This window comes from Zootoca vivipara, chromosome 2, assembly GCF_965207765.1.
Source record: "Zootoca vivipara chromosome 2, rZooViv2.hap1.1, whole genome shotgun sequence".
Classification (NCBI taxonomy): Eukaryota; Metazoa; Chordata; class Lepidosauria; order Squamata; family Lacertidae; genus Zootoca; species Zootoca vivipara.
In genome coordinates, this window is record NC_142584.1 from 112,781,337 (window position 1) to 112,807,922 (window position 26,586).

The window sequence follows — 26,586 nt, forward strand, 5'->3', positions numbered from 1 at the left end:
TTGACATTTTTATTTTTATTTTTGTTGACATTTTATGACTGGTACTATTGCTACTGGCACAGGGAAGGGTTGAAATGAATGTCAAACTAAATGAAAAGGTGGATTAATACAAATTGTAATAAGTTTTTTCAGTAGAATAGAATAACTTTCATTGTGTTATTCCTTAGACCAGGGTCCCCAAACTACGGCCCCCGGGCCGGATGCGGCCCAATCGGCCTTCCAATCCGGCCCGCGACGACCCCCGCCGCCCGCTGCCGCCGCCCGCTCTCACGGCGCGCGGCGCAGCGACGATCTAAAAAATCGGCAAAAAATCGCCGAAAATCCTTTGTGCGCATGCGTATGGGCCTCTCCCGACCCGGAAGAGATCATTTCTGGTGCACTTCCGGGTCGGGGGAGGCCCATACGCATGCGCACAAGTGATTTTCGGCGATTTTCTCCCGCCCGTGTGCGTGTGCGCATGCGCACGGGCGCGCACTCCCCCGCCCTCCGGCCCGCTGCGCGCGCACTCCCCTGCCCTCCGGCCCACCGCGCGGTCGGCGCGGCGGGCACCGGCCCGCCGCGCGGTAAGTCTGGGGACCCCTGCCTTAGACCATAGCAGCACAGAACTGTAGTATCATAGAATTGTAGAGTTGGAAAGGAACCTGAGGGTCATCTAGTCCAACCCCGTGTAAAACAGGAATCTCAACTAAAGCATCCCTGACAGATGGCCATTGAACTAAGAGCCTCCAAGGAAGGAGAATCCACCTTCCCCTCAAGGAAGTGTGTTCCACGTTTTTCCTGATGTTTAGTCGAAATCTCCTTTCTTGTAACTTGAAGCTGTTTGTTCGAGTCCAACCCTCCAGAGCAGAAAACAAGTGTGCTCCATCTTCCATGTGACAGCCCTTGAGATATTTGAAGATGGCTATCCTATCTTCTTTTAGTCTCCTCTTTCCCAGGCTAAATATACTCCTTCAACTGTTCCTCATAAGGCTTAGTTTCCACATCTTCTATCATCTTGGTCGCCCTCCTCTGCACATATTCCAGCTAACAAAATTTAAACCAGATACCGTGTTTCTCATATTTTAGGCATCCCTACAAAATAAGGCATGGCAGGATTTTCCTGAGGTGGAAAAATATAAGGCTTACCTCGAAAATAAGCCGTACCAGGTGGTGGGAGCAGGTCTGTGGCAAAGAAGGGTTGCTGCTGCCGCGTTAACCCCCGGGACCTGGCTGCAGCCTCAGAGCGCAGAGCGCGCAGCCCCAGAACTCGGCTGCAGCCTTTGCGCACCGCGCCCGGACGCCCGGAACCTGGCTGTAGCCTCAGCGCGCAGCGCACGCAGCCCCAAGACCCGGCTGCAGCCTCAGTGCGCAGCGCGCGCAGCCCCAAGACCCGGCTGCAGCCTTTGCACACCACGCACGGACACCCGGGACCCAGCTGTAGCCTCAGCGCGCAGCCCCAGGACCTGGCTGCAGCCTTTGCCTGCCGCGCGCGCAGCCCCAGGACCCGGGTGCAGAATTTGCGCACCGCGCGCGGACACCCGGGACCCGGCTGTAGCCTCAGTGCGCAGCGCGCGCAGCCCCAAGACCCGGCTGCAGCCTTTGCACACCGCGCGCGGACACCCGGGACCCGGCTGTAGCCTCAGCGTGCAGCCCCAGGACCCGGCTGCAGCCTTTGCCTGCTGTGCGCGCAGCCCCAGGACCTGGCTGCAGCCTTTGCCTGCCACGCGCCCAGCCCCAGGACCCGGCTGCAGCCTTTGCGCACCGCGCACGAACACCCGGGACCCGGCTGTAGCCTCAGCGTGCAGCGCGCGCAGCCCCAAGACCCGGCTGCAGCCTCAGCGCACAGCCCCAAGACCCGGCAGCAGCCTTTGCACACCGCGCGCGGACACCCGGGACCCGGCTGTAGCCTCAGCGCGCAGCCCCAGGACCCGGCTGCAGCCTTTGCCTGCCGCACGCGCAGCCCCAGGACCTGGCTGCAGCCTTTGCCTGCCGCATGCGCAACCCCAGGACCTGGCTGCAGCCTTTGCCTGCCGCGCGTGAAGACCCGGTGGGAGCAGGTCTGTGGTCCTTACAGATACAGGTACCGGTACTTAATTAAAAAATAAGACATCCCTTGAAAATAAGCCATGGTGTGTTTTTTTCAGGAAAAAATAAATATAAGACGTGTTTTATAATATGAGAAACACGGTAACAAAATGTACTTAACCTCTCTAATGAGTGGCCCCAGGTCAAATGACACAGGGCCTATGGAGAGCTTATGGCTTGATAGAGATAGCAGAGTACTGAGAAGGAAACTCAGAAGACAGAGGTGGAATGAATCATAGAATCAACTCGCCTTGAGGACTAGAATATTGTGCTGACTCTCAGGTGAAATCATAAAACACCAATTACTGCAAATTTCAAGTAGAATTCTGGTCTGACCTTGAATTGGCAGCCACCAGGACAAATTTTGCTCTTGGATCCTGCTTGCCCAATTCCTATAGGCATATTGTTGGCCACTGTGGGAACAGAATGCTGGACTAGGCGGGGCTTTGGTCTGATCCAGCAGGACTTTTGATAGGTAAGCTTTATTTGGTTCGAATAGCTCCTCGAATTAATACCCGAAGGGGGAGGGGGTTTAGGAGTGCAGAGCCCTTATCATTCCTGTGCCTCTGTTCTGAGAGGGGTTTTCTGTGCCTGTTTCAGGGGCCGCTGCAAGAGGTGTGTTTGGGTTCTCTGGATGCAGTTGAGGAGCCCTCGCATGCCACCAAGGGGCAGGTCTGCTACGAAGGGAAGCAGGACAGCGATGGGGAGATCAGCTTGCTGGGTAAGAAGTCACCAAATTAGTGTTTCACGTCGTTCTAGTTTCATGGATTATGAGAGGGACAAGATTTGGGCTGCCTCAGTCTTGTAGAAGGAAGGAACTCTTTTGTTTTGGGGAATCAGAACGGCTGCCCAAGTCTTCCAAGTCGAGATTTTATTTAATAGAAATGAATAAATCCCACCAGCATGTGAGGGCTTTAGAAACCCGATTCTTTTTTCTTTCAATTTCTTTCTGAATACTTGCATTTGGAAATTTTTAATGTTTGATGTTTTAGTATGTTTTTTATGTGTTGGAAGCCACCCAGGGTGGTTGGGGCAACCCAGCCAGATGGGCCAGGTATAAACAATAAAGTTATCATCATCATCATCATCCCAGTCTGTGCCTGTGTTGGATTTGAAATCCATTTTTATATTTTGTTGTTTAGTCGTTTAGTCGTGTCCGACTCTTCACGACCCCATGGACCATAGCACGCCAGGCACTCCTGTCTTGCACTGCCTCCCGCAGTTTGGTCAAACTCATGTTCGTAGCTTTGAGAACACTGTCCAACCACCTCATCCTCTGTCGTCCCCTTCTCCTAGAGCCCTCCATCTTTCCCAACATCAGGGTCTTTTCCAGGGAGTTTTCTCTTCTCATGGGGTGGCTAAAGTATTGGAGCCTCAGCTTCAGGATCTGTCCTTCCAGTGAGCACTCAGGGTTGATTTCCTTCAGAATGGATAGGTTTGATCTTCATGCAGTCCATGGGACTCTCAAGAGTTTCCTCCAGCACCATAATTCAAAAGCATCCATTCTTCGGCGATCAGCCTTCTTTATGGTCCACTTTTATATATGTAAGGTATTTAATTGTTTTTGGATATGCAATTGTCCATAGGCAGCAATCGTTTTAACTTTATAAATACATGTGCATGAGAGAGGGATAGCCCAAGCACAATATATCTATATCTATCTATATCTATATCTATATCTATATCTATATCTATATCTATATCTATATCTATATCTATATCTATATCTATATCTATATCTATATCTATATCTATATCTATATCTATATCTATATCTATATCGTGCAGTATTGTGAAATGGCTTCAAGATCCTTCATAGGGAGCCATCCATAAATAATAATACTAAATCTGGTTTATTATTATTACTAATCTCTTAACAGCAGAAATCTTGCTCCAGGAGAAAGCTGAGCAAAAGCAAGGTCTGTGCAATTTTTTAGCAGCTGTGTGCCAAAAGGGGAATTGGTGACTTTGGGTCTCTTTCCCCATCACTGCATGAAAACCTTCCCCTTCTCTCCTTTATGCAACTCTTAACAGAACAGGAAACTTACCATGCTCTGCTGCATCCAGACGCCCTAAAGGTGATGGGATTAACTTGCTCCCCATTTCTAAATTTCCCCTCGCCCTTTGCAGGCAGCGGAATCAAGTGCTCAGGTCACTCTCGTTCCTTGTCTCCTGCGGAAGGACAGAGGATGGCTGAATCAGGTCTGAATGAGGTACGAGACGTCCGGGTGGGTCAGCTTTTCTGTGTGGTGTGTTAAGACTATAGAGGAGCCAGGCTAACAGTGGATGCTGCGATGATTCCTCTTTCCTGGTTTTCTAACAGTCCTGGTAAACTGTTGGTTCATTTTTTTGCTCATTTAGAGGGAAGGAGCCTTTATTTAACAGACTTTGGGTACTCACAAATCATTAAAAAAACCTGCAAGCTGTTCACATAAAATGTAAAATGTACGTTAAAGTCTTTGATGAAGGTCATAAGTTAAAAACAAGTTGGCCAAAAAGCAAAATCCTTTTTCTAGTGCACGTGTGCACTGGAGTTACTTGAGTTCCTAGTCCTCATGGTTTATACAGTCGTACTTGGTTTTCGAATTTAATACATTCTGGGAGTCCCTTTGACTCCCAGAACAGTTTGGAAACCAAGGTGTGGCTTCTGATGGGCTGCAGGACCGTCCTGCAGCCAATTGGAAGCCACATCAGATGTTCAGGTTTCGATTGTTCGGGAGCCGAAACTTTTGAGTTCAAAGGCATTTGGTTCCACTGTACCTGTAGTAGATTGCCCTGTAAGGCTGGAACCCTGCCCACATTTACCTGCATATTGGGCAGTGGGGCTTGAATAGCACTGTAAAGAGTGCAAGAAAAGTGGGTGTCCCCCCTCCCTTATGCTTTACAAGTGGATCAAAGACTGTGGGATCCAACTAAATAATTGTGTGCAGGGATCAACTTCCATGAGCACAACGATGAGCGCATGCCTCCCCCAATTTCCTCCAGGCCTCTGGAGCCGATTTGGAGGAGAAGGAGGAAAAGTTTCATTGTGCTCATGGAAGTTATTCCATGTGCAATGAATAGCTCTAAATGCTATTTATTGTGCAACAAGATCTGACTGGGGAAATCAGTGGTGGTTCCTTTCACTTTTTCCCCAGGGGCTGGTGAGCCTCAAGGAGGCAGGTGTCTCCTTGCACCTAGTGGAGCCGACTCTGATCCAGCCAGCCCAACAGACGATGTTCTGGCAAGTCCTGCAGGAGGAAGATAGGAAGACAGAATCCTTGGGTAAGGCTTTGTCAATCTCAGGCCCCAGGAGCTGCTGTGGATGCTAGCGTAACTGATGGCCCTCTTTGGAATATATAGAAGGAGGGCGGAATAATTGAGTAACTAGATTGAGTATTTGACTCCTTTGAATAAATATTGCATACACAACTGACAGATGGAGTTCCTTTAATCCATTTCTTTCCATTTTCTCTCTCCTACCCTGTTTCTCATATTTTAAGACATACCCATAAAATAAGCCATAGCAGGATTTTTAAGCATTCAAGGAATATAAGCCATACCCCGAAAATAAGACATAGTGATAGGCGCAGCAGCAATGCCGGCCATGGCAGGAGGAGGAGGAAAAAAACAAGACATCCCTTGAAAATAAGCCATAGTGTGTTTTTTTGAGGAAAAAATAAATATAAGACGTGTCTTATAATATGAGAAACACGGTAACTATTATCTCCCATGTTAGTTTATTGTTATTCTTATATAATTACTCTCTCTCTCATTGTACTTTGGTAAGAACTGGACACAGATGAAGGGGAATGACAGTTTGAGGACCCTGTGTAAGAGATGGGCAAGGGGAGATATCACCAGCTTTGAGAAGAGAGGCATGAGCCCAAGGGACAGCTGAGAGGGCACACCTTTCTCTGTTAAGCTATACCAGGCATCCCCAAACTGTGGCCCTTCAGATGTTTTGGCCTACAACTCCCATGATCCCTAGCTAACAGGACCAGTGGTCAGGGATGATGGGAATTGTAGTCCAAAACATCTGGAGGGCCGAAGTTTGGGGATGCCTGAGCTATACTGATGAGGGAGGATCTTGTAGTTTCTGTTTCTTTACCTCCTTTCCTTAGTTTCTTTCTTTTCTAGATTAGTTGGCTCCTTTTATTGTATAGTCGTACCTTGGAAGTTGAACGGAATCCGTTCCGGAAGTCCGTTCGACTTCTAAAACATTCAGAAACCAAAACACGGCTTTGTTCAGCTTCAAATGGATAGAATTGATAGCACATAGCAAAAGGTGAAGTTTCTGAAGAAACTTAATTTTGTCTAGTGCATGCCTTTCCCAAAAAGAGCATTCCCCCACTATTATTATTTGATTAAAGGCATATAACACGTATTCTTCTGTAATATAAAGTTGGTGTGAGTTTTTTATATATACAGTGGTACCTTGGTTCTCAAACTTAATCCATTTCGGGAGTCGGTTCGACTGTTCGAAAACCAAGGCGCGGCTTCCGATTGACTGCAGGAGCTTTGAAAAGCATGGTTATTGGGTTTTGAACTGAGCTAGACATCATTCTCTCTGTGTTTCTCTTTTCCACTCAAGAGGGATTTTTGGCACCCAAACCAGATTTCCCCTCCCACCCCAAAAAGGAGGATGAGATGTTCCACCAGTTCTCAGTGCGATGTGAACGACCCTCGGACCAAGCTATGGGTAAGGGGTTGGCTACGTTTGCTATTTGCATTTGCCATGCAGAGCTGAAGGCCGTTCTTTTTTCTTTCTTTTCCGCCTCTCCCCAAGGTCATTGTGGGGACGCAGGTGGCGCTGTCGGTTAAACCACAGAGCCTAGGGCTTGCCGATCAGAAGGTCAGCGGTTTGAATCCCCGTGACGGGGTGAGCTCCCATTGCTTGGTCCCAGCTCCTGCCAACCTAACAGTTCGAAAGCACGTCAAAGTGCAAGTAGATAAATAGGTACCGCTCTGTCGGGAAGGTAAACGGCGTTTCCATGAGCTGCTCTGGTTCGTCAGAAGCGGCTTTGTCATGCTGGCCACATGACCTGGAAGCTGTACGCCGGCTCCCTCGGCCAATAACGCAAGATGAGCGCTGCAACCCCAGAGTCGGTCACGACTGGACCTAATGCATAGCTACCAAGTACCCCGTTTTCCCCGGGAAACCCCTGTTTTTACTTACCTTTTCCCGGTGGTCCCCCGTATCACTTCGTCTCCCGTTTTTCTCCGTCATTTTCTCCTGCCGGCGGCCATTTTTTTCCTTTCTGATTTGCCCTTCTATGGGCACCAAAAATGGCCGTCACTGGTTTCAAAAGTCGCATCTACGCATGTCCGGAAGTGTGTAGACGCGACTTCCGGTGTCGGCGGCGGCCATTTTTGGTTCCCATAGATGGGCGGGATGACACCAGAAGTTGCGTCGACGCACTTCCAGTCATGCGTAGAAGCGACTTTTGAAGCCGGCGGCGGCCATTTTTGGTGCCCATAGAAGGGCAAAATGACACCAGAAGTTACGTCGATGCAACTTCCGGTGTCACACGGCTGCCGGTCCCGGATTCTGCAGTCCGGGACTTGGAAGGTAAGCTAATGGTCAGAGGTTCCTTTACCTTTAAGGTCATTGTACACAGGTTCATCAGCATTTCTGATGACTAGTGGATGAACCAAAAAAATTATGCAGAACAGGACTGACTCCTCGTGCATTCTCTATTTTCCAAAATGCAGAAAACGTATGGAAATGTCAATGAGCTCCTTTCCACTTAAGATTTAAATCAAGTTTAACTATGATGCATTGTGTCCAAAGAAGCCTACAAGGTCTTGCACTTTTGCAACAGAACCTCCCTTTTCTCTGTCCTCTTGCGCACGCCCCAACTACCACCACCACCAAAAAAAATGCTTCACAGGGTAAAGGGAATGCCTAGAAAATATTTTGTGGGCCCTTAGACAGGCACTATCTCTTTGGTATTTTTGGTACCTTTTTCTTCCCACAAACCTTTTAAGCTGAGATCATTCCCAGTCTTATGTCTGTGTTCGAATTGTTTTAAATATGTTTTTAGGTGCTTTCATTGCTTTATCATTTGTAGGTTTGGGAAACAGGGCAGGGTCATTCCACGCCAAATCAGCTGGTGCTATGTGCTCTCACATCTCAGATTTTGTTCAGAATTTTTGGCACTTAATACCACTTTTGTACCTTGATTTCGAAAGAGACAAAAAATAGCTTTCTTTTGATACCAAAATAAGCCCAATTGGTTGAAAAATAAGCCGAACAGGAAGTTTTTTCCAAAACTGACGCAGAAATTGCATTAGTCCAGGCATCCCCAGACTGTGGCCCTCCAGATGTTTTGGTCTACAACTCCCATGATCCCTAGCTAACAGGACCAGTGGTCAGGGATGATGGGAATTGTAGTCCAAACCATCTGGAGGGCCGAAGTTTGGGGATGCCTGCATTAGTCTAAATTGTGCGAAAATTTTGGACCAAAAAATCTTAAAAAATTAATTTGAGGGTATCTAATAGGTATGTACACACACAAAAATTGAACAAAATCTGAAACATGACAGCACGCTCAAGTATTAAAATCAGGTGATTTGGTGTGGAATGACCCAGCAGGATATAAATTTCTGATGGTGATATGAGGCAGAAGCAATGAGGTGGCAGGAATCTGTAACAGAGTCCTATCTGAACATGGACAAAATGTCCTCTTTTTGTCTCTTTAGGTGATGGGAAGCGAAGTGATCTCAAGGTGGAGAATTCGCAGTATGGAGGAAATGAGGCAGAGCCACAACCAGATATGGGCCAAGGGAATGGACCAATAGCAGCTGAGCTGTGTGAGAAAAGATGTGAGTCCGACAGGGAGCAGGGGAAGAAGCCTCTAGAAACTGAGAATGAATCCAACAAGTTCTCAGAAGGTCTTGGAGTCGTAGGTAGAGGAAATTGCTCTGTTGATACCGGGGAAGAGAACCTCTCGTTCTCAAACCATGGTAGACGGACCCGCTGTAAATCAGGACATGTTGCGAAATGTGCTGGAGAGGACTGTTCCGAACGTCCCGCGATGGTGGGCTGCTTCCTGCAGAATCCAGACCGTCAGCAAAGGCATGCGGGGGGCAAATTATACCAGCGCTCGGAGAGCAGGCAACGCTCTCATCCGAGAAAGGATCTTCTTGGACAACAGAGCAGCCAAGCAAGAGGGAAATCCCACAGCTGCCCCGAGTGCGGGAGGAACTTCTCTCGGGGATCGCATCTGAAGCACCACCTGCGAATTCATACCGGAGAGAAGCCATACAAATGTCTCGAGTGCGGGAGCTGCTTTCCTCAGGGGATAAACCTGATGAGACATCGGAGAATCCACACCGGGGAGAGACCGCACAGGTGCCCCCGTTGCAAAAGTAGCTTCGCTCGGAAGGATCAGCTGCTCCGGCATCAGAGGACTCGCAAATGTCAGAGCGCTTGACAGTGCGCCCTGAGTGCGGGGAGGCCTTTGAGCCCCAAGGGGCACTGATCGGCCAGCAGAGAACCTGTGAAGGGCACCAGCAGAGCTCATTCTAGCTGGAGTTATGGGCGAACATGTTTCTAGTGGGCCTGCAGAAACTGCAAAGGAAGAGCTGTCTGGATCAGGCCAGTGGCCCATCTAGTCCAGCATCCTGTTCTCACAGTGGCCAACCAGATGCCCTAATGGGAAACCTGAAGGCAGGATTTGAGAACAAGAATCATCTCCCCTCCCATGGTTTCCAGCAACTGGTATTCTGAAGCATTGCTTCCTCCAGCTGTGGAGGCAGAGCGGAGGCGTCGTGGCTGGTAGTCGTTCAAAGCATAATCCGCTATGAATTTGTCTGAACATATTTAAAAGCCATCCAAGTTGGTGGCCATCACTGTAGCTTAACTGCGTGAAGAACGACTTCCTTTAATCCGTCCCGAATCTCCCAGCATTCAGCTTCCTTGGATGTCCACGAGTTCTGGTGTTCTGAAAGACGGAGGAAAATTTTCCTGTGTCCCCTTTCTCTGTGCCGTTTTATAGACTTCTTGCTTGCCTTTTAAGTTTCTCTGAACAAGTTTTAAGCAACCATTCCCCCTCTGGTTGAGCATTAGTCTTCGCACCAGGTCACATAACCAAAATACCTTCTCCAGGGGTGTTGATGGTGCTGTCATAGAATCATAGAACTGGAACGGACCACAAGAGTCATCTAGTCCAACTCTCTGCCAATGCCTGCACACTCCTCATTTAAAGCACCAAAGACGCAAAGGAATTAGATGATGTACGCAACTCCTGCCGTGAAAGTTTTATGTGCCCCAAAATGGCACGAGGAGGCAGTACCCATGAAGTGGGGTGGCAGTTGAACTTGATGGAATGTGCAGGATTAGCAAGTTGAACTGGTAAAATCAGAGAACAAAGTGGAAGAGTTTTCAAGGAGGAATGGAAAACCTTTGCCGATTATTCTTTTTAAAATGTTGTAAATATGCCAGCACGCTAGCACGTGTGAAATAAGTTCAGCAGTAAAAGTTATTTTGAGAATAAAGCTGAGAAAAGAAGATATAGATTAGTTGCAATGTGCAGCATCGAAAGATAATCGGGAGAAAGACATTGAGGGGTCGGGGGGGAGTTGACTTTTAAAGTGAATGTATACTGGAAAATGTTTTGATTAGTTGTATTTTATTTGTGAAAATTTATAAATATATATATATATTTAAAAATTAAATGTGTGGTGTGTACACTGGAGCAGTCTTCATCAAGCTGCTCCCCTTCCCCCTTTTATGTTTCTTTCTTCTAAAGGTTTGTCTTGTGCTTCTTCAGATCTCAGGGCTACCCTAAGGCTGCTGACAGGGATAGCTCAGTTGGTAGAGCGTGAGACTCTTTATCTTGATCCAGTATACCTGAAGGAGCACCTCCACCCCCATCGTTCTGCCTGGACATTGAGGTCCAGCTCCGAGGGCCTTCTGGTGGTTCCCTCACTGCGAGAAGTGAGGTTACTAGGGAACCAGGTAGAGGGCATTTTCAGTAGTGGCACCCACCCTGTGTAATGCCTTCCCATCAGATGTCAAAGAGAAAAACAACTACCAGACTTTTAGAAGACATCTGAAGGCAGCCCTGTTTAGGGAAGCTTTTAATGTTTGACGGACTATTGTATTTTAATATTTTGTTGGAAGCCGCCCAGAGTGCCTCGGGAAACCCAGCCAGATGGGCAGGGTATAAATAATAAATCATCACCATCATCATCATTTCAGGGTTGTGGGTTCGAGCGCCACGTTGCGCTATGTTCTGCCACTACTGCCTGAGGCTGCGTTCCTCTCAATGCATGTTGCTGCGAATCGCAAGTTGGGAGAGTCCTGTGCTGTTGTGCTCAGATCCTGCTTGTGGACTTCTCAATGGGGCATCTGGTTGGCCACTGTGAGAACAGGATGCCGGACTGGATGGGCCACTGGCCAGATCTAGCAGGTTATTCTTACATTCTAGATACAAGGGGTTGCGGGAGAAGAGATGTTTAATGGAGCCTGTAATGCCGTACAATAGAAGGAAGACCAGCAAAATTCCTCTCTCTTGTCTCTTCAGGTGACAGCAAGAGAAACTGGATCAAGATGGAGTGTTCTCAGTATGGAGGAAATGAACTGGAGGAATCACCTAGGTCTCTTCCACAGATGTTGTTGTTGTTTAGTCGTTTAGTCGTGTCCGACTCTTCGTGACCCCATGGACCATAGCACGCCAGGCACTCCTGTCTTGCACTGCCTCCCGCAGTTTGGTCAAACTCATGTTCGTAGCTTCGAGAACACTGTCCAACCATCTTGTCCTCTGTCGTCCCCTTCTCCTAGTGCCCTCAATCTTTCCCAACATCAGGGTCTTTTCCAAGGATTCTTCTCTTCTCATGAGGTGGCCAAAGTATTGGAGCCTCAGCTTCACGATCTGTCCTTCCAGGGAGCACTCAGGGCTGATTTCCTTAAGAATGGATAGGTTTGATCTTCTAGCAGTCCATGGGACTCTCAAGAGTCTCCTCCAGCACCATAATTCAAAAGCATCAATTCTTCGGCGATCAGCCTTCTTTATGGTCCAGCTCTCACTACCATACATCACTACTGGGAAAACCATAGCTTTAACTATACGGACCTTTGTAGGCAAGGTGATGTCTCTGCTTTTTAAGATGCTGTCTAGGTTTGTCATTGCTTTTCTCCCAAGAAGCAGGCGTCTTTTAATTTCGTGACTGCTGTCACCATCTGCAGTGATCAAGGAGCCCAAGAAAGTAAAATCTCTCACTGCCTCCATTTCTTCCCCTTCTATTTGCCAGGAGGTGATGGGACCAGTGGCCATGATCTTGGTTTTTTTGATGTTGAGCTTCAGACCATATTTTGCGCTCTCCTCTTTCACCCTCATTAAAAGGTTCTTTAATTCCTCCTCGCTTTCTGCCATCAAGGTTGTGTCATCTGCATATCTGAGGTTGTTGATATTTCTTCCGGCAATCTTAATTCCGGCTTGGGATTCATCTAGTCCAGCCTTTCGCATGATGAATTCTGCATATAAGTTAAATAAGCAGGGAGACAATATACAACCTTGTCGTACTCCTTTCCCAATTTTGAACCAATCAGTTGTTCCATATCCAGTTCTAACTGTAGCTTCTTGTCCCACATAGAGATTTCTCAGGAGACAGATGAGGTGATCAGGCACTCCCATTTCTTTAAGAACTTGCCATAGTTTGCTGTGGTCGACACAGTCAAAGGCTTTTGCATAGTCAATGAAGCAGAAGTAGACGTTTTTCTGGAACTCTCTAGCTTTCTCCATAATCCAGCGCATGTTTGCTATTTGGTCTCTGGTTCCTCTGCCCTTTCGAAATCCAGCTTGCACTTCTGGGAGTTCTCGGTCCACATACTGCCTAAGCCTGCCTTGTAGAATTTTAAGCATAACCTTGCTAGCGTGTGAAATGAGCGCAATTGTGCGGTAGTTAGAGCATTCTTTGGCACTGCCCTTCTTTGGAATTGGGATGTAGACTGATCTTCTCCAATCCTCTGGCCATTGCTGAGTTTTCCAAACTTGCTGGCATATTGGGTGTAGCACCTTAACAGCATCATCTTTTAAAATTTTAAATAGTTCAGCTGGAATATCATCACTTCCACTGGCCTTGTTATTAGCAGTGCTTTCTAAGGCCCATTTGACTTCACTCTCCAAGATGTCTGGCTCAAGGTCAGCAACCACACTACCTGGGGTGTACGAAACCTCCATATCTTTCTGGTATAATTCCTCTGTGTATTCTTGCCACCTCTTCTTGATGTCTTCTGCTTCTGTTAGGTCCTTACCACTTTTGTCCTTGATTATGGTAATCTTTGTACGAAATGTTCCTTTCATATCTCCAATTTTCTTGAACAGATCTCTGGTTTTCCCCATTCTATTGTTTTCCTCTATTTTTTTGCATTGCTCATTTAAGAAGACCCTCTTGTCTCTCCTTGCTGTTTTTTGGAAATCTGCATTCAGTTTCCTGTATCTTTCCCTATCTCCCTTGCATTTTGCTTGCCTCCTCTCCTCCGCTATTTGTAAGGCCTCGTTGGACAGCCATTTTGCTTTCTTGCATTTCCTTTTCCTTGGGATGGTTTTCGTTGCTGCCTCCTGTATAATGTTACGAGCCTCCATCCATAGTTCTTCAGGCACTCTGTCCACCAAATCTAAATCCTTAAACCTGTTCCTCACTTCCACTGTGTATTCATAAGGGATTTGATTCAGATTGTATCTTACTGGCCCAGTGGTTTTTCCTACACCAAAGAAATGTGTCCATGGCAGCCAAGGTCCACGAGGAAAGATCTGAGTTCAACAGTGGACTGGAGAAGAAGCCACCGACAGCTCAGAATGAATCCAGTAGCCTCTCAGAAGGTCTTGAGGAGTCTTGGAGTGAAAAACACATGTTGTGCACCAGGGAGGAAAGGCCTTTGCGCGCCAAGTGTGATAAAAGCTCCCGGCACAAACCAAGACTTGTTACGAAACATGCTGGGGAAGACTCGTCTGACTGTCATATGCTGGTGGGAATCGTCCGGCAGCACCTAGGCGATCAGAGAAGGCAACGTACCAGTGAAATACTTTACCAGTCTCGCAGATGCGGGAAAATCTTCCATGAGAGAACTAAGGTCCTTAAACATCAGCAGTGCCACATAGCGAGGAAACCTTGCATTTGTCTGGAGTGTGGGAGAAAATTCTTACGGCAATCAGATTTGACAAGGCACCGGAAGACTCATACGGGAGAGAAACCTCACACTTGCCTCGTGTGTGGGAAAAGCTTTGTACGGAAGGAACACCTGAGGAGACATTTGAGAACCCACATGGGAGGGAAACATCACAAATGACTTCAGTGTGGCAGAATAGTTTCCCGGAAATCTGAGCTGATCAGACATTGAAGAACTCACAAACATAGAAGCGTATCAGGTCCCAAGAGGGGGAAAACTTTGGGTTCAGACACTCAGAGCTCCTCCATCAAAGAATCCATAGACTCTCTTTCATGGGAGGTGTTTAAGCAGAGGTTGGTTGGATGGATCCTTTAGTTGAGATTCCTGCAACGCCTCAGGGGTTGGGACTAGAGGACCCTCAGAGTCCCTTCCAACTCTATGATTCTATCATTCTGTGACATGAACAAGAATTGATGATCTGAGAGAGCATAGGCAGACTTTTTGTGAGAAACAGAAAAAAAATAAACCTTTGGCCTTATCATAGGTTTCCTCCAAGGGGTCAGAGGGAATTCGAGATACGAGACTGAGTTATACAGAGTGAGGCCATTGGCTATCTGGTCCACTACTGTGTAGCAGACCGCCAGCAGGGATCGAGAGCTAAAGGAGATCCCAAACTCTGTGACTCGTGGGCTGCCAAGAATCTGCTAGCTTCATTCAGGCGGTCTGCAGCATGTCTGCAGTCAGTGTTAATATTTTCAGCTGTATTTTTTATTCAGTCTTTTGTTTCTTATGTTGTATCTTACAATGTTCCCGTTTGAATTCTGTGGAATGTGAATTACCCTGTGTGATGAAATAAAATGTGTAAGTAATAAAAGGAACAATAGAAGCACAACTAAAAAAACCTTACACTGCAGGGATGTCCAAAGTCCTAAGAAAAAGCTCAACAACTTCGGGGGGAAATTGTACAAAATTTTACAAAAAGCTCAGCAACTTTAGTCGGCCCTCATGTGTGTTCCCTTCATCAAATCTGGCTCTCTTTGAAAAAAGTTTGGGCACCCCTGCCCTACAGCATCTAAGACCGCACATTTCAATTGCTAGGAGAGGCAGAGACAACATTAAGCCAAGTCCATCCGCAATTTTCAAGTCCATGAGGAACGGATGTTTGGAAACGACTATGTTAGAACCTCCATGTAGGGCAGTGATGGGGCTGAAATCCCCTGATCAGGAATTGTGTCTGTTTGAGGGTATGTATATCTGAGGTGGGTCCATTTATTGCTGACCCCTAGCATATTCTGCAAGAATCCTATTCTACACAAAATTCCTCTGTCAAGTGTCAGAAATAGACTGGGTTCCTGAACACCTCAGGAACACATTTTTGGGAGGTTGCTGAAATCTCTTGGATGCCCATTGACCTGCCCCAGAAAATTAGTTCTGCTCAGAGTACACCCACTGGAATTAATGGGCGCATTCGTTATTTTCAATGGGTGTACTGTGAGTATGGCTAATGTTGGATGCAACCCACAATTCCCAGGGTTTGAGTCTCTGTGTTGTCCCCTTTCCGCTTGAACAGAGAAAACATGTAAAATAGAAAATAGCTTATTATGCAAAAGAGGGGGAAATAAACCCATTTGCCTTGATTGGCTTAGCTAATTTAACTGTTTAGGGAATTTTTTAATGTTTGATGTATTTATTGTGTTTTTAATATTTTATTGGGAGCCGCCCAGAGTGGCTGGGGAAACCCAGCCAAATGGGCGGGGTATACAACAACAACAACAACAACAACACAAGCTACAACATCCATCTTTCCCAAGAGCAGAATCTGGGAACGTTGACATTTATTATTTTATGGAGAGGGTGATCTTTGAGGTGGTGGGGAGGGGGGAAATACTGTAGCTCAGTAACGACGTGATGAATTAGAACAGGGGTTCCAAAAATGTGGCCAAGCTTCCTTCAAGCAGTTCATGGCATGTCTGCATTAAATGTCCAAATTGATTTTTAATTGTATTTCTATTGCTTTTTTTTATTTCCTCTGTTGTGCTGCAATTTGAACTCTATGGAACGTAAATTGTCATACTGCGTAACACAAGAAAAGGAGAAGCAATAGAAATACAATTAAAAATTGCACAGCATCTAGCACATTGCAGTAGCGACATTAAGTGATTTGACAAGTCTGGCCTTTTTCAAGTGGTCCGTGGGGGGAGAGTTTTGGGAACCACTGAATTAGAGTATACAAAAGGCAGGGAGAGCAGCGATAAGGATTCTCTTGACAAGAGGTGACCAGAACATAGACAAAACCCCTCTCTTCTTCTCTCTTTAGGTGATGGGAAAAGACATTGGATCAAGATGGAGAAATCTCAGCTAGGAGAAACTTTGCTGGCAGAAGCACATAGGACGTTAGCAGAAACATCCCAATGGGATTTCCCTGAGGCATCTGAAATTTATGAGGACCGATGGGAATCCAAAGAGCATCAGGAGAAACAGCTGCTGATGGAGAACAAGAATGAATACACAGAGGTTGTACAAATTCTCCCACCTGCTGTTAGCACCATGCAGACACAGGGGGGAAAGCTCTTCTCTAAGCAGGTCAGAAAATCCCGCTACAAATCGGGACTTCTTATGATCCCTAACAGGGAGAACGCCTATAAAAGTCCCACGCTGGAAGAAAACGTCCAGCTGAAATGTTTCTTGGATAACCATCCAGGAATCTCTGCAGGCGAGAGGCAACATGAGCTCTCTGAGGGCAGGAAAGGCGTCCGCCGTGGGGACGGTTTGATCGGGTATCAGAACAGTCGCACGCAAGCGGATCCCTACGAATGTCCCGAGGATCGGAAAAGCTTCGGGAACAGAAAGGCATTAAAGCGGGATCAAGGGATTCAGACAGAGGGGAGGAGATACCAATGTGCGCAGTGCGGGAAGTTCTTCAGACACAGGCAGACGCTGGCTAAGCACCAGAAAATTCACACGGGAGAGAAACTGCACGAGTGCCCCGCGTGTGGGAAAGGGTTCACCTCTCGGGAGCCGTTACTGAGACATCAGAGGATCCACACGGGAGAGAAGCCGTACGAATGCCCTCAGTGTGGAAAGTGCTTCAGGCAGAGGGTGCACCTGATGTGCCACCAGAAAACCCACACGGGAGAAAAGCCGTTCAAATGCCCCGAGTGCGGGAGGAACTTCTCTCGGAGGGATAAGCTGATCAGGCACCAGAGAATCCACAGAGGGCAAAGGCCTTATTCGCACCCGGAGGGCGGGAACAGTTTCGATCAGAGAGCAGCGCTGGCAAAACACCAGGGCCTCCAAGAAGGGTGCTGAGAGACTGCTCTCTAGACGGCAACACATTTTCCACAGTCAGGAGGGAAGCAGGGACTCGAGCTCCCGTCCCCGAAAGCCTCTTTTAAGCAGGTTGCATTGCCACAGAGAAATAAATACAGTGGTACCTCAGTTTTCAAACATAATCCATTCCGGAAGACCGAGTTCCGAAACATTTGAAAACCTAAAACTCAATACGGCAGCCGCATGGCATGTTCAACTTCCGAGGTGTGTTCAAAAACCAAAGCATTAACTTCTGGGTTTACGGTGTTCAGAAACTGAAATGTTTGTCAACGGAGACATTCGAAAACCGAGATACCACTGTAAATAAAAGGAGATGCCAAGCCTCTAACTGAAAATTTCCTCTGCGACCTGTGCAGTACAAGAAAGAACATGCATCGCGTGGCGTTTCGTGAGCAGACCTGTTTCTTCAGAATCCCTGTTTGCAAAGCTCTGAAGGAGTACAATAATAAAATGAATTCTGACTGGGTACCTACCGGTACTGTCTCCTTTAATCGTGGCCGAGTCTCATGCTTGCCTCTGTGCTATGAACATTGAGGATTAAAACTCATGTGGGAAGCCATGACGGCTTAAAGTGGCAATAGAGACCAGGCAGAGGGCCTTCTGGGTAGTGGCGCCTGCCCTGTGGAACACCCTCCCATCAGATGTCAAGGAAATAAACAACTATCTGACTTTTAGAAGACATCTGAAGGCAGCCCTGTTTAGGGAAGTTTTTAATGTTTTATCGTGTTTATAATATTCTGTTGGGAGCCTCCCAGAGTGGATGGGGCAACCCAGCCAGTTGGGCAGGGTATAAATTATTATTATTAGAGTGCTTTACATGTATGCTGCAAGCGGGGCCTTCGTCTCTGGTTGTTATTCGCTTGCATTAAATGATTACTGTATATTCCTGCGCATAAGACTACTTTTTAACGCAGGAAAATCTTCTCAAAAGTTGGGGGTGTCTTATACGCCGGGTCGTATTTCTTATACGGCGAGTATATCCCAAACTCTATATTTTAACTGGAAAAGTTGGGGGGTCGTCTTATACGCCCATCCGTCTAGTTATAACAATGCAGAAGAGTGACAATGAGAGACAGAGGTTCCATCTGCCCCATACATTTAAAGCAGTACTGTATTATGTCACTAGTCACAGCTTCACCCAAAGGATTATGGGAACTGTAGTCTGTTACAGGCGCTGAGAGTTTTTAGGAGGCCCCTATTCCCCTCATAGTGCTACAGTTCCCAGACTGGTTTAAGAATCCCTTGCCCCAAGGAACTCTTGTGAATCATAGCTTCATGAGGGCAATAGGGGTTTCCTAGCAACTCTCAGCATCTTTAACGAACTACAGCTCCCTTTGGGGGAAGCCATGACTGCTTAAAGTGGTGTAATACTTCTTCTTTTTTTTTTATTTTTTTTTTTTTATTTATTTTATTTGCATTTCAAATCATTACAAATTATATCGACACCAACAGAGGAAGACGGGAAAAAGAAGGATAAGAAACCTATTATGGATTATAAGCTGTTATAAATCAAGAAATCATATAAAATGGTAAATCATATACATTTAACATATTATAGCAATATAAAAGTAAACTTCAACAAATTAATGACCAACAAAGGGAACTTAAAGAAAAACATAAATAAAGAGAATGAGATTAAAAGGTAACTAAAAGAAGAAAAATAAAGAATTATATATAAAAAAGATATATATGTGTGTGTGTGTGTGTGTGTGTGTGTGTGTATATATAGTTTACGATTTTCTAACCCCCACCATCCCACCCTCCACCCACCACACGTGAAAGTTGTGCTTCCAGCCAACTTCGTTCTGCGCCTTTTGTGTTTTTTTTTTCAGTCATCTGTATACCTGAAACATTATTATTTATCTCTTAATAGGTCTTTCGTACCTGAGTCATCAAATGGCTTCTGCAAATGAGGGTTTTTCCATCATTGTCATTATATAATTTCTGTATTTCTCCCAATCTTTATTTCTGGTTTCCTCATTAATTCCTTTAATTTCAGCATATTTCGTTGCTGAATTGTAGTATGTTAGCAATTTTTTCTGCCAATCATCTTTGGTTGGTACCTTATTGCTTTTCCAATTTAAACCAATCAAATTTCTGGCTGCTGTTGTAGCATACATTACAATGCTTCTATCTTTGGGCCGAATTTCATCATGTAGTATACCCAGGAGGAATAATTCTGGGTTCTTTTTAAATGAGTACTTAAGAATTTTTTTCATTTCTCTATAAATCATATCCCAGTAGGGCTTTATTTCATTACATCTCCACCATATATGGATGTAACTACCTATTTCTGTTTGACATCGCCAGCACTTCTCATCAGCTCCTTTATACATTTTGGATAATTTTTGTGGTGTTAGGTGCCATCTATGTTGCATTTTAATTAAGTTTTCTTTTAAGTCGTAGCTTGGCGTGTAATTTATATCCCTGTTCCATAATTTCTCCCAGCTGTCTACCGTGATTGCCTTCCCCAAATCTTGTCCCCAACGGATCATTGAAGCTTTGGTTAATTCTTCTTTTGTTTCCCATTCCAATAATAAGCTGTATAGATTTTTTATATATTTGTTCCTGCCAATTGTTAAAATTTTTTCGAATTGGGAAATTTCCTTATTGAATCCTATTTTTTTATCTATTTGGAGTCTTTGATTTATTTGGAAGTACTGCAACCAGCTGCTTAGGAGATGTTTAAGTTCATTGTAGCTTTTTAATTTTAATTCAGCCCCGACTTCTTCTAATATGTTCTTATAATTTGGCCAATTTGTGCCCATATTACGTCTTTTGACTGCCACGACTTCCAGTGGCGATAACCATTTTGGGGTTTTTGTTTCTAGAATTCTACGATATTGTTTCCAAATTTTATAGATGGATTTCCTGATAATGTTGTTAAAGAATATATTTTGGGGTCTTAGGTTTTCTTGTATTAGATAAAAGTGCCAACCAAATCCGAGTCCTTCGCCTTCTAAATCTAATATTTCATCATTTTTAAGCTCCACCCATTCCTTCATCCAATATAAGGCAGCTGCATTATGATAAAGTTCCAGATCCGGTACGTCCAGGCCACCTCTGCTCTTATGGTCAATTAGCACTTTATATTTTATTCTAGGTTTTCTGCCTCCCCATATAAATTTGGTAATATCTTTTTTCCATTCATTAAAGCATTTGTTTCCGCCTAAGATGGGTAAATTTTGAAAATAATAATTCATCTTGGCTAACACTGCCATTTTGATCAGAGAGATGCGTCCCAATAATGATAATTTTAACTTCGTCCAAATTTCCATTTTCTTTTTAATCCCTTTCCAAATTTTTACATAATTTTCCTGATATAAATCGATGCTTTTTGCAGTTATTTGGATTCCCAAATAATTTATTTTCTTCTTAATTTGTATACCAGTCAATTTTTGTAATTGTTCTTTTTCCTCTAACTCTAGATTTTTTACCATCATATTCGTTTTTTTATAATTTATCTTAAATCCTGCCAATTTGCCATATTCTTCAATTTTTTGTAATGCCTTGGGGACGCTATTAATGGGATCTTCTGTTGTTATAATAACATCGTCGGCGTAGGCTTTAACTTTAAATCTTTTTTGTCCAATTACCACACCTTTAATATCTTCTTCATTTCTTATGCTTTGTAATAGTACTTCCAACACCATTATGTAAAGTAGGGGGGATAGGGGACACCCCTGTCGCGTCCCTCTTTTTATATCAATATTATCCGAGAGATTGCCATTTATTATCAATTTTGCTATTTGGGTTGTATAAATTGCTTCTATTGCCCTCCATAGATTATTGCCTAGTCCTAATTTTATTATTAGTCTCTTCATAAAGAGCCAGGAGACTCTATCAAAAGCTTTTTCAGCATCGATTGATATCACTGCTGCCTTCTTACCTCGGTTATTCTCAAGGCATTCAAAAATGTTTATAATATTCCTAATATTATCTTTTAGCTGCCTACCCTTTATAAATCCCACCTGATCCGAATGTATTGTTGTTGTTGTTTAGTCGTTTAGTCGTGTCCGACTCTTCGTGACCCCATGGACCAGAGCACGCCAGGCACTCCTGTCTTGCACTGCCTCCCGCAGTTTGGTCAAACTCATGTTCGTAGCTTCGAGAACACTGTCCAACCATCTTGTCCTCTGTCGTCCCCTTCTCCTAGTGCCCTCAATCTTTCCCAACATCAGGGTCTTTTCCAAGGATTCTTCTCTTCTCATGAGGTGGCCAAAGTATTGGAGCCTCAGCTTCACGATCTGTCCTTCCAGGGAGCACTCAGGGCTGATTTCCTTAAGAATGGATTGGTTTGATCTTCTTGCAGTCCATGGGACTCTCAAGAGTCTCCTCCAGCACCATAATTCAAAAGCATCAATTCTTCGGCGATCAGCCTTCTTTATGGTCCAACTCTCACTTCCATACATCACTACTGGGAAAACCATAGCTTTAACTATACGGACCTTTGTCGGCAAGGTGATGTCTCTGCTTTTTAAGATGCTGTCTAGGTTTGTCATTGCTTTTCTCCCAAGAAGCAGGCGTCTTTTAATTTCGTGACTGCTGTCACCATCTGCAGTGATCAAGGAGCCCAAGAAAGTAAAATCTCTCACTGCCTCCATTTCTTCCCCTTCTATTTGCCAGGAGGTGATGGGACCAGTGGCCATGATCTTGGTTTTTTTGATGTTGAGCTTCAGACCATATTTTGCGCTCTCCTCTTTCACCCTCATTAAAAGGTTCTTTAATTCCTCCTCACTTTCTGCCATCAAGGTTGTGTCATCTGCATATCTGAGGTTGTTGATATTTCTTCCAGCAATCTTAATTCCGGCTTGGGATTCATCTAGTCCAGCCTTTCGCATGATGAATTCTGCATATAAGTTAAATAAGCAGGGAGACAATATACAACCGAATGTATAATATCCTTTAATATCAAATTTATTCTGTTGGCCAATATTTTTGCATATATTTTGTAGTCCGAATTTAATAATGAAATTGGTCTATAATTTTTTGGATTTTCTAAATCTGAATTTTGCTTAGGCAGCAGTGATACCAATGCTTCTTTCCATGTTTCTGGCAGTTTCCCGTGCTTCATAATATTATTCATAAGATCTTTTAATGGTTGTAATATTACTTCTTGTAAACATTTATAATATTCCGCTGGTAGGCCGTCCGGGCCAGGGGCTTTCCCCTTTTTTAGTTCCTGTAGCACTATTTTGATTTCATTTTCCGAGATTTCTTGATTTAATAATTTTATTTTCTCTGGTGATATTTGGGGCACTTTATATTTCTCTAAAAAATTCTCAATTTCTGGTATTGTCGGGTCCTCATTTTGATACAATATTCTATAATAATTTTCAAATTGTTTCACAATTTCTTGGGGCTTATCAATAATTTCTCCCTGATTTTTTAATCGGTTTATAAATTTTTGATTTTGTTGCTTCTTTATTTTCCAGGCTAATAATTTCCCTGGCTTGTTTGCCCATTTAAAATTTCTATATTTCCAATATTGGATTTGACGTTCCATTTCTTGGTCTACCATATTTTCATATTTTGTCCTTAATATAATCAGCTCTTGATTAATTTCTTTCCTTCCTGTTTTATACAATAATTTTTCCTTATTTTTTATTTCTTCCAATAAGTCCATTTTAAATTTTTCTCTCTTTTTGTTTTGGATCGAATTTTGTTGGATAAAGTAACCCCGTATCACTGCCTTTCCCGCATCCCATACTGTTTCTAAATCTACCTCTCCATTTCCGTTTATTTCAAAATATTCTTTCATTAATTTAGAGGCTTCTTGGACAATTTTTTCATTATTTAGTAGAAAAACATTCATTCTCCATTTTTTTGTAATATATTGGTTTTTCCCTTTTATTATAATTTGGATTGGGTTGTGATCTGCCATAATTTTAGGTAGTATTTCTACTTTTTCAATTCTAGTTATCAATTCTTTTGGTATCCATATGCTATCTATTCTAGAAGCCGATTGATGCACAGTGGAGAAATAAGTGTAATCTTTTTGAATAGGATGTTTAAATCTCCAGGAATCTATCATTTCAAGATTCTCCATCATTTCCGTAAAATTCCTAGGTAATCTATTGTCTCTCTTCTTTTTATTACCTTTTGTTCTGTCTAGTGCTGGGTCTGTCACACCATTCATATCTCCCATAATGATTATTTTTTGTCCTAAATGATCCAATAATTTATTTTCCAAAAAGTGGTGTAATACTTCTTTAAGTACTCAGTGCTTACGGGGCCTAGCTTAAAAGAAGTCATACATGTGAAAATAATTCAATACGTAATTTAAGTGAAAGTTATGCACCTGCCCTAAAGAAAAATACCTTTAGGATATGCTTGCAGTAGCCATCAGTAGCCCTCTCCATGAATGTCTAATCCCCTTTCCTTTTAAAACCATCCCAGGTAGCGGCCCTCACTGCCTCCGGTGGGAGAGAGTTCCACAGATTAACTGCGCTGCATGAAGAATTTTATTTTATCTTCCAACAATCTGCTTTGTTGTTTGCCAATAAGTTCTAGGGTCATGATAGAGAGAGGAAAAAAAGCTTTTATCTTTCCCCTTGCATAATTTTATGAACCAGAATGCTGAGTCTGCTTTCCCCCCTTCCCCTTTTGAGGGAGGTTTGGGGTGGAGTGATGTGAGGACTGCTGCAAAGGCAATAATCATCTGCCTAAATGGCCGGGTGTTTTAAGATTAAGATACTGTTACATGACTTGTAAGTTGCGGCTCGTGCCACAGAAAACCAATCCTTTGCCCTTCAAAATTAGGAAATATTCTCTGAGACACTTTGAATGTATCAGACAGTTCACAGAGCAAAAGCAAGACCAACTTTAGCCTCCAGTTGAAGACCCCCCCTTCCAAACAGACAGAAGGAAGTTCTTGCTAAAATCAGTCCTCCACAGCCAGCAGTCTTTACATTTGCAAATGTCTCAAGCCCTGCTAATACATAAACATCTTTGGTAGGAATGGGAACCATTCTTAGTCAATTGATTCTGTACCTGTGTATTCAGCATTTCAATAAGATGCTCTGGCAAGCCCAGGAAAACAATTAGCTTGCATTGTTAAAATCTGAGTGACAGGCTTGTCTATGGCAAACCTGAGTTCTGAGCTTTGCCTGATTTACATTTCTGCATTTCTGTGATGTTTGCATGATGATCTTGGGTGGTCTTTGGCTAAGGGTTGGGCATTTTCTAAAGTCTCACATATTTACCTCAGCACTGCAGCACTGGAGCCAAGGGCATCTCTCCTAGCCAGCCCAAGATGGAGCTCTGTCTTTCTTTTCCCTTCTTCTTCTAAAGACATACTTTTCTTCTAACCTCACATCCAGTTGCCCTGGCAACCCTCCAAATCCCCAGTCTCTATTGACACCTCAGGGTGGGGTGGGGGGAGAGTCAGGCAGGGGACCGTTTTTTCTTGCATTGCCAATGGCACTCAGTGGCCCTATTGTTTCTTAATGACCTTAGCTTGGCCAAGTCATTTTGCATAATCTAGTCCAATAATTCTTCTACAGGAATCTTAAGATTCCTCAAGGGTCATCTAGTAACTTGAAACCATTGGTTCGGGTCTGACCCTCCAAAGGAGGAGAATTCAAAATAAATAAATAAAAAATCCTCCCAGTAGCACCTTTGTTGTTGTTGTTTAGTCGTTTAGTCGTATCCGACTCTTCGTGACCCCATGGACCATAGCACGCCAGGCACTCCTGTCTTCCACTGCCTCCCGCAGTTTGGTCAAACTCATGTTCGTAGCTTCGAGAACACTGTCCAACCATCTCGTCCTCTGTCGTCCTCTTCTCCTAGTGCCCTCCATCTTTCCCAACATCAAGGTCTTTTCCAGGGATTCTTCTCTTCTCATGAGGTGGCCAAAGTATTGGAGCCTCAGCTTCACGATCTGTCCTTCCAGTGAGCACTCAGGGCTGATTTCCTTAAGAATGGATAGGTTTGATCTTCTTGCAGTCCATGGGACTCTCAAGAGTCTCCTCCAGCACCATAATTCAAAAGCATCAATTCTTCGGCGATCAGCCTTCTTCATAGTCCAGCTCTCACTTCCATACATCACTACTGGGAAAACCATAGCTTTAACTATACGGACCTTTGTAGGCAAGGTGATGTCTCTGCTTTTTAAGATGCTGTCTAGGTTTGTCATTGCTTTTCTCCCAAGAAGCAGGCGTCTTTTAATTTCGTGACTGCTGTCACCATCTGCAGTGATCCAGGAGCCCAAGAAAGTAAAATCTCTCACTGCCTTCATTTCTTCCCCTTCTATTTGCCAGGAGGTGATGGGACCAGTGGCCATGATCTTGGTTTTTTTGATGTTGAGCTTCAGACCATATTTTGCGCTCTCCTCTTTCACCCTCATTAAAAGGTTCTTTAATTCCTCCTCACTTTCTGCCATCAAGGTTGTGTCATCTGCATATCTGAGGTTGTTGATATTTCTTCCGGCAATCTTAATTCCGGCTAACCAACTAAGAGACCAACTAAGTTTGTCATTGGTATGAGCTTTCGTGTGCATGCACACTTCTTCAGATACACTGTGTAGAAGGGATCCCCAAGAAGGGATCCCCAAGGGGCATCTAGTCCAACCCCACACCCACAGTGCTTAGGTCATCTAAAGGTTAATGTGTCTTTACTCCTGGACTGCCAGATCCTGGTCAGGTTCACTCACTACAACCCTGGATTCAACAATACTTGCCGCCTAGTCCAAGGTGATAGTGGTCAGAGCATCAGACCGGGGTTCAAATCCCCTGATGCGACCATGAAGCTCATTGGGTGGCATTGGGCCAACCAGCCACTCTCTGTGTGTCTAAAGAAGTGTGCATGCACACGAAAGCTCATACCAAAATAAAAACTTAGTTGGTCTTTAAGGTGCTACTGAAGGAATTTTTTTATTCTGCCTCACAGGGTTGTTGTTAGGGATTAAACGAAGCGGGGGGTAAGAGAACTACGAGCGTCACCTTTGAGCTTCTGAAAAAGCTGGGGATTACGATTGTTGTCGTTGTGTATTAAATCCCTAACGCCCGCCATTCACCCGAGGAGAACAGGGCGCTTTACAGTATATAAAACGCAGCAATGCAACGAATAAGCAAATGTGCATATTTAGATGCAGG

General features: G+C 44.5%; 1 protein-coding gene across 3 annotated transcripts in view; it reads left to right on the top strand.

Moving 5' to 3' along the window:
• Window positions 1-19,173, top strand: part of LOC118081160 (uncharacterized) — a 22,965-nt gene extending 3,792 nt beyond the window's left edge. For 2 of the 3 annotated variants that reach the window (XM_035107426.3, XM_088663513.1), the window contains exons 3-8: window positions 2,665-2,785; window positions 4,195-4,277; window positions 5,202-5,328; window positions 6,638-6,745; window positions 8,749-8,871; window positions 16,479-17,980. In XM_035107426.3, coding sequence (XP_034963317.1) covers window positions 2,665-2,785; window positions 4,195-4,277; window positions 5,202-5,328; window positions 6,638-6,745; window positions 8,749-8,871; window positions 16,479-17,470 — 1,554 coding nt within the window. In that variant the 3' untranslated portion in view covers window positions 17,471-17,980. Of the gene's footprint in view, window positions 1-2,664; window positions 2,786-4,194; window positions 4,278-5,201; window positions 5,329-6,637; window positions 6,746-8,748; window positions 8,872-16,478 lie in introns of all 3 variants that reach the window. The other variant, XM_035107421.3, reaches the window with a different exon arrangement.
• The last annotated feature ends 7,413 nt before the right edge of the window (window positions 19,174-26,586 follow it).